The sequence below is a fragment of the Charadrius vociferus genome, unplaced genomic scaffold (genome assembly GCF_000708025.1).
Source record: "Charadrius vociferus isolate BGI_N301 unplaced genomic scaffold, ASM70802v2 scaffold329, whole genome shotgun sequence".
Classification (NCBI taxonomy): Eukaryota; Metazoa; Chordata; class Aves; order Charadriiformes; family Charadriidae; genus Charadrius; species Charadrius vociferus.
In genome coordinates this window covers 2,157,179-2,164,676 of record NW_009649982.1, presented here as the reverse complement: position 1 = coordinate 2,164,676, position 7,498 = coordinate 2,157,179, and the positions used below count along the sequence as shown (strand labels likewise).

General features: G+C 43.7%; 1 protein-coding gene across 2 annotated transcripts in view; it reads right to left on the bottom strand.

Moving 5' to 3' along the window:
• Positions 1–631: 631 nt before the first annotated feature.
• The window catches only part of NFKBIZ (nuclear factor of kappa light polypeptide gene enhancer in B-cells inhibitor, zeta), a 17,039-nt gene continuing 10,172 nt past the window's right edge, over positions 632–7,498 (bottom strand). Inside the window, exons 2-12 of one of the 2 annotated variants that reach the window (XM_009891638.1) lie at positions 7,083–7,222; positions 6,070–6,106; positions 5,863–5,969; positions 4,957–5,720; positions 4,405–4,510; positions 3,930–4,076; positions 3,505–3,568; positions 2,697–2,866; positions 1,938–2,048; positions 1,652–1,819; positions 632–986 (exon numbers count right to left, since the gene is read on the bottom strand). In XM_009891638.1, coding sequence (XP_009889940.1) covers positions 933–986; positions 1,652–1,819; positions 1,938–2,048; positions 2,697–2,866; positions 3,505–3,568; positions 3,930–4,076; positions 4,405–4,510; positions 4,957–5,720; positions 5,863–5,969; positions 6,070–6,106; positions 7,083–7,211 — 1,857 coding nt within the window. In that variant the 5' untranslated portion in view covers positions 7,212–7,222 and the 3' untranslated portion in view covers positions 632–932. Of the gene's footprint in view, positions 987–1,651; positions 1,820–1,937; positions 2,049–2,696; positions 2,867–3,504; positions 3,569–3,929; positions 4,077–4,404; positions 4,511–4,956; positions 5,721–5,862; positions 5,970–6,069; positions 6,107–7,082; positions 7,223–7,498 lie in introns of those variants that run through there. The other variant, XM_009891639.1, reaches the window with a different exon arrangement.

Genomic DNA, 7,498 nt, shown 5'->3' with positions numbered 1-7,498 from the left:
AAATATTTTCAATGAAGCAGGACCATATTCCTTGAAGTACAACAAAGTTATATACATTATAAAAGTCATAATCTTTCTCCCTCAATCTGTTGTCCCATCAAAAGAAAAACCTCTATTGGGTACGAGAAAAACTGATACAGTCCCCTGAAGAAGCATGGCTTTCCATGTTTTATTAACAACTCTAAAAGCATGCACAAATCAGTGCTAGGGACCATCTATCTTAACTTTACTTTTGGTCTTCAGTCTTTCAAAATAACAGACTTCACCTGATTTGCACCAGTATAGTATTAAAACTCTATATGCAACTTGCAAGTTCAAGATCAAGGAACTTTTTTCTTCAGTTCATTCCCCAAGCAATCAATAGATTCTTAGAACTACACAACTGTACAACAATGCTAGTGACTATATACAATCCTGCACAAGATACTGGAAGAAAGCTACGGAGTTACATAAATAAATGTTCAACTTCAAAAATATTTGATTTCTCTTGCACTTGAGTGTTTTTAAAAACAGAACAAAAAAAACCCAAAACTCCGCAGTGTTGACATGTATCAGCCCTCTCTAAATAAGGTTTCCTGTAGAATTGTCCTTGTCCAGAAGTTATCTGTATGGCTGCTTAAATAAGATCAGTCTTGCCATAGCTATGAAATCCAGGTATCCAGGCAAATGTTCCACATATTTGGGAATGTAACATTCCCATCTGCTCAGAGGAATTTGATTGTTGGGTTTTGGTTGGTTGGTTTGGTTTTTGGTTGGGTTGGTTTTTTTTTTGGACTCTTATATAACCCACTATATGATAGTGAACAGAATACTTTTGTTTCACAGAAACAACTAACATTTGCCCACACTGGGCAAATGGTCTATTTACAGATACATTAGGACTGCCTGACTGACAGTGAGTGTGAGTTGCTGAACTCCAAGAAACATGGAGCTTAAAACGGCGACACTCTCTGCTGAATCGCCTTCCCTTTTAGGATACGTCTTATCTGGAGAACAGAAAAAGACAAAACATTAGTAATCATCATCCTGAAGTGAGTCATAATCTGAAAAAAACAACAAAACAAAACCCCACCACACCCTAGACCCAGTTCTGCATTCCTCATTTATCTCAGCCTAGGTTCCAAGTTCAGTTACACCAGAACCGATCCAATTTTACAGCATTTGAACCAATGAAAGGCAACAGAATTACTCAGTTGCTTAAGCTATTAGCTTCTTAGGTCAAAAGCCACCTTTTTCGTGATCTACAGCTCCAAGGAAAATGGGATTTTCTTCATCTGTTATTCAGGCCAAAGAACTGCCATTACTAATTATAACAAAAGCATGATCTCAGGCCATACTGAAGTGAACATGAGAAGGGATATTAACTCCAGTATGTTGCAAGGTTACAAAGAAAAACCTAGCTTGAGAGGAAAAAGCTTTTGGGATGGAAAAAACAAAAGCTACAAGTGAAACCTATAATTTCACATCTTTGTATATTCTGCCTGATCCTGACATTAAAACCAAAGACCCCTGAATAAAATGGCAATTGCTAAATCTTTTCCTTACAAGCCGTAACGCAAAACCCAAAAGAAACTTTTGGAGAGGAATAATAAGGCTTTTGTGTGGATGGGGACAGATGGGAGCAGGGGAGAGGGTCGTTTGGTTTTCTTACCTGTTCTCCTACAAGGCCATCGGGAACCAGGTGAACTGGCTGTTCATTCTCCAAGTTCCTGGCACTGGGATCCGCTCCCTTTCGCATTAGCAGGCGCACAGCATCCAACTGGCTGACCCGATACTGCAGGCTGGCAGCCACGTGGAGCGCTGTGTTGCCATTGTACGCCTGGAGAAGACAAAAGTAACTCCATGAGGAAAGGCAGGGACACGCGTCTCCAGACACTCGCAGTGCCACACACGTGCGCATCCCAGATTATATCTGCGTTCAGGAAAAATCATCGTACCTTTGCGTTAACAAAAGAGAGGCAGTTGGGCAGCTCCAAAAAGAGACGAATGAGCTCCAGGTTCGCTTCTTCTGCTGCCAAATGTAAAGCAGAGCGACCACTTTTGCGATCCTATCAAAAAAGAAACTGTTAGCCTTCCCTGCAGGTGCTTCACCTTACCCAGGGTGAACATGCAGACAAATAAGACAGAAAGCAGAGTAACTGCAGAGTGTTGAACAAACGTATTTACACTACAATTCACTGACAGTCAATCTGAATATGTATTTTAATATGAGCACCTAACAAACAATAGACCAGATCTCACTTGGCAGTAAACTTACATAGCCAAAATATCAAATGTTACACCAAGTAATGATTCGGCCCAGCACAGACCTAAACCGGACAGGGAAGCTGTCCAGTTTCATTAATTAAAATTTGCAGTTCAAGAAGAAAGTACCATCAGCACCCTATTACTACAGACACCTCAGAGCGCTCCAAACATATTCTTTCTTTTAAGACTGAACCAGCTGCATCATTCTTAATACAGAAATTAGACTGTCACCTCCTTTTTTCCCCCCATGGTTCATTTGCATTGATAATACCTTGTTCTGAATAAACGCAACATTCTCATTCCACTTGGGTAAATTAAGCTGTGGGGAAGCTTTCAAATTAGTCTACTTCCTTTGTAATAAAGCTGAGATGTGGCGTGGGAGAAAGAGACAAGTTCTGCTTCCACATCTTCCCTGGATTTGGCACTTCACACAAAGCCCCTGTACTTACTTTTGCTTCAACAGATGCTCCCATTTGTATTAGAGTCTTGATGGTTTCTACCAGGCTCTTGTTCCTCAGCAGAAGCTCCTGGACCTCAGGGGAGTGAGGTGGCTGACTGTTTTGCAGCTCATGCAGCACAGCATTATGGGCCAGAACAGCACAGTGCAATGCTGTCAAACCTTAACATTAGAAGAAAAAAAAATAAATTATCATTAATGAACAAATGCAACAAAAGTATTGATTGGCTGCATGGTTTGAAGGATGGATAAAGGAGCTTCTCTCCCTGTCAAGTCCAGGGACCATTCCACATTTGTAAGTGACACCCTTGAATGGCTCGGGATTTGGGGAGTTAAGTAGCAATCAACTGTGAGCTCTCAGCCAGCAGATAATAAAAGGATCAATTTCTGATACTCTTTTGCTTGTTTCTTTTACAAAATGCAATTTAGAAAGAGCTACTATACGGAAAGGGGTTCAATTAAAACAGCTCTCTGGTGTCAGAGATTCTGCCTTCTGGACCCACCAACGTATCGCTGGTACTCAGGCATTTTAACCCCAGCCTATTCGCACCTACACTCTCCATGCCAAACACAGCAATCGCACATAAGAGGGAAGAGGTCCTGACAGGCATAGACTAACCATGTTTTTATCTGACAGATATGCCAATTGTAATGTAATTTCAATTGTAATTGTAAATTTTAACCTGGCAAAGATATACTCCATTTTATTGCTTTTCAACCCAGGATAACCTCTACATCAGCAGCCATAAAACACCGTAACATCCAGTAACTCTGTAAATTATCAACTCTTGACTACTCACCATCATAGTTTGTTGCCTCAAGGTCCACATACTGATTGCTTCCCATGGCTCCCTTTTGGATTGCCTACAAAAGTGGGAACAGGTACGCATTTAGGTCTTATCCAAACCACATATGGCTTACTCAAGCTTGTATACGCTTACTGCAACAAAGTTGCAATAAATAATGGCATTAAGAAGACGCTTAATATTTAATTGTTTTCGTAGGCTAGAGGATTCCACCAAATTACTCTAAAATGCTGGTGAGAACCTTGATGTGAAATTCAGTCTCACTTTAAGCCATTACTGTAGAGCCCTGAGACATACTCCCAAGGCCACGCAGAGAGAAAGATAAAGGGAGGAGTGGCTCTTCCAGAGCTTCCCAAGACAATTAACACCAAGCGCAAGCATCAACGGCCGGGGCAGAGCTACGCCTGCCGGGTTCTTACCTGAAGGACCTGGGCATGCCCCTTCTCAGCGCAAACATGCAACGGTGTTCTCCCCCAGCAGTCTGTGGTGTTGACTTGAGCCCCCAAGCTAACCAAATCCTGCACGATGAGATGCTGGTTGGCAGCCACAGCGACCTGGAAAGCGCTCTGCAAACACGGAGGAGAAAATTTAAACTATTAGTCATCTGATCTCTAACAGGAAAGAGCGACTAAAACAAATAAAAAGCCTGGCTACCTGGTATTATTTAAGCAGTGATTATGAATACCAGGAAGCCAGGACAAATGAAGCGGAGCACATAGTTTTACCAGCTCAAGGTGATCCCAAGAAGTATTAATAGCTCAAGGTTAATATTAGTATGCAGGCTAAATCTTGGGGTTAATATTAAATAAGCATTCCACCACATCTTCCTCAAGGTCCAGACATGCAGAAGCACTCAGGTGCGCAAAGCAGGTGCAAGGATTTCGAGACCCTCACCTGGCCATTGTGCTCTTTAATGTCCAGCATGTGCAGGGCAGCCATCTTCCTTGCAAGAACGTAGGAGAGCGCCCGTCGGCCCTGGGCAACCGCAATGTGAAGGAAGCTGCAGGAAAGAGGGGAAACACAGAGTTACAGCACCATGCAAGCTGGGGCTCAAGTCATTACAGGGATCCATACGTATGGGAGCGGCGTTATGCTGCCGGCTTCACACCTTCTCCGGGTGACTAAGAACACAGGCACCTTCTTCCCAGGGCAATTTAAAGCATCTAAATTACAATCTCTTTCTCCCCATTCACTAGATAAAGGTCTAACAATAAGTTCCTGAAATTAAAAAAACACCTTATCTACTCAGTCTGCTGCAACTCTGTGCATCGCAGCCCCTCAGCAAGACCACAGGCTCCATCTGATTACCGAAACTACCGCACTCGTGACACACAAACGCTGCTAATGAGCAGCGTGCATGACAACCCCACGGCCCACCAAAACCCCAACAGAAATACTCCTCAACTGTCCACATCAGAAACGCAGAGATAAAGAGACAGCACTCACGTGTCTCCATCCGAGTCTTTGGCAAGGAACTGCTCTTGAGAGATGTTAGCCAGTTTGTTTTCCTCCTGCTCCACTTGCCACTGAAAAAACGACTTGCCCAGCTGCGTCGTGCTTCTGGCAATGTTTTGGTCTGGGAGGGGGACATTTAAAGTAGCCAAAGAGACACTGCGCTCCAGACTGCCACAGATGTTATTGGAAAACAAGCTGAAGTTCGGAGCATGGGAGCCAACATCAGCCTGCTGGTGGGCACTGGTCAGCGGCTGGAGGGGAGCAGAGATGGCCTCTGAGCCTTCGGAGTCGTTCAGGAGGGAGGAGAAGCTCTGCGACGGGCAGTACTGCAGTTCGTGGCTCTCAAAGGTATTCTGCTGGTAGCCAGGAGACTGGCCACTGGAAGCAAACGGCCTGTACTCCAGGGAGGCATCCGAAGGATAGCTCTGTGACAAATCCTGGTTCTGCGACGGAGGGAACTGGTAATGCTGTGGCGGATCAAGCATGTGCTGGGACGTGTGATCTTGGAACGCTTGGTACTTCTGGGACGGGGAGAAAGCCTGTGTTCCCGGGCTGTCCTGGTACTGCTCCCCAGGAGAGCTGTGACTGGAGACAGTGTGCAACCAGCTGACCTGCACCGTGTTCAGAGAGACAGGGCTCGACTCGTTCTTGATGTTTATAATGTTCTGAAGCAGATCAGAACTGCTGTCGTGCTTTGGGTCAGTTTTATGCGTCTCCTCCATGTTATCCATCGAAGTCGGTGTCTGGGGTGGTGTCTGCCAGGGGAAAAAAGAAGGAAAAAAAAAAGAAAAATCAAAACAAGCCCCGAAGAGTTAGAGGTATAATTGTATCTGGCAGCTGCTGATCACACAAAGCAAACTGAAAAATAAGGCACAGAAAAAACTACTGCAAGCTTACCAGGAGGTGTGAGTGAACATTAGCTTGGCGTTTGAAAGAAGGTCCATCAGAAAGGAGCTCGGGAGCCTTTCTTTTGCCACTGTGACCTAGTATGCTCTTCAGCTCTGCTGAAAAGAAAATAAATTTAGAATCCATTTGGAGGTTACTCTTACAATCGTCTTTTCAAATCTTATTGAAGGGTACTTAAAAGAAAGGGATTTTTTTTACCTGTGTATTGCTCGTAGTTCACCAATCCTCCTTGAGCCTTTTGAGAAAAATCCAGATTATTCCATTATTATGATGTTATTTCAGGGGGGAAAAAAAAAAAAACAACAAAAAAACCAAAACCAAGAAGAAAGAAGAAAGAAGCAGAGACTTGCTTCTATAAACATAGAATATACCTTAGCATAATTCTAGTACATGATTGTCTAACCCTAATTTAATTGCTTATAATTAAGGTTAGAAAATGGAGACTTTCATGGAACTTAAATGAAAACCACCATTTTTCTTAAGGCTTTTTAAGCTATTTGTTACAATACCACAAAACTCAAGAAAATCTAGTTTTTTTTTGGAAAGACGCTGTTCCTTACTGAGGTTTGAGGATTATTTTTTTTTTAAACATAAATAAGCCAGGCAATTTTATACTTCTTCAATACTGTGAACTGTTCTATACAAAAATTATGCCCGTGACAGCATTTATCCAGGAAGCTCACAAACACACGCTCAGAAAGCCTATTCTAAAAACAAAAAGAAAATAAAAAAACCACCAATCCCCTCTAATCTTCCCAGAATTTCTTCCTTTTTTTTTGTTTCCATCTTTTCAGACAGGAGGGTCTGCCTTTATACGGTGTGCCCTGCGCAGAGAGCCACAATAGCATGACAAACTTCTATTCTGAGAAGAATCCCCAACTTTTACAATGAATGACCTCATTCGAGTTTAACAGGGAGTTTCTGTGGTTTCATAACACAAACTTATCTTTATCCAAACTCCCCTTCGAAAATAAAGCTTAGTAAGATCATTTTTAGGTGCCTCCTCCCGCAGTAAACCTTCTCCCTAATTTCTTCCCAGCTCTGTTCTTCCATTACGTATTGAAAAGGAAAAACACTGACTCCATCCACATCAGATAAGGCAGCAAGCTCGTTTCTAGCGTTATCGCGTGCCTTTTTTTTCCTGCCAGCTTCAGTCACCATTAAATTAGAATAATTCGGCACTTATGTCAGTGCTGAAAAATGCTGGTTACCTTCCCTTCCTCCGTGGCGGAGCCCGAGGACATCTGCTTGCTGCTCCTGAAGTGCAGGAGGAGCTCCTTCACCGAGTTCTTCACACGGACCCCCTGGAAAGGTCCTCGGTGCTGCTTTCCCCCCGCCATGTGTTGTTCAACTGTTGGGAAACGAAAACAAAACCCGAATTTAAGCGAAAACGGAGTCAGTAGCTTAGAAAAAATAAAGAAAGCAAGAAAAAAAAAACAACAAACAAAACCGAGAAAGCTTCTGGAAAACCACCTAACTCCCCGGTTTCGCCGGGAAGAGCCTAGGCGAAGCTTCCCCCCCCCAATCTCACAGTCGCGGGGCTCCTCGCCCGGGAACACCCCCCCCGCGGGAAACACCCCGGGCGCCGCCGGGCAGCGGGAGCCGCCGACGCGCTCCTGGAGCCCGA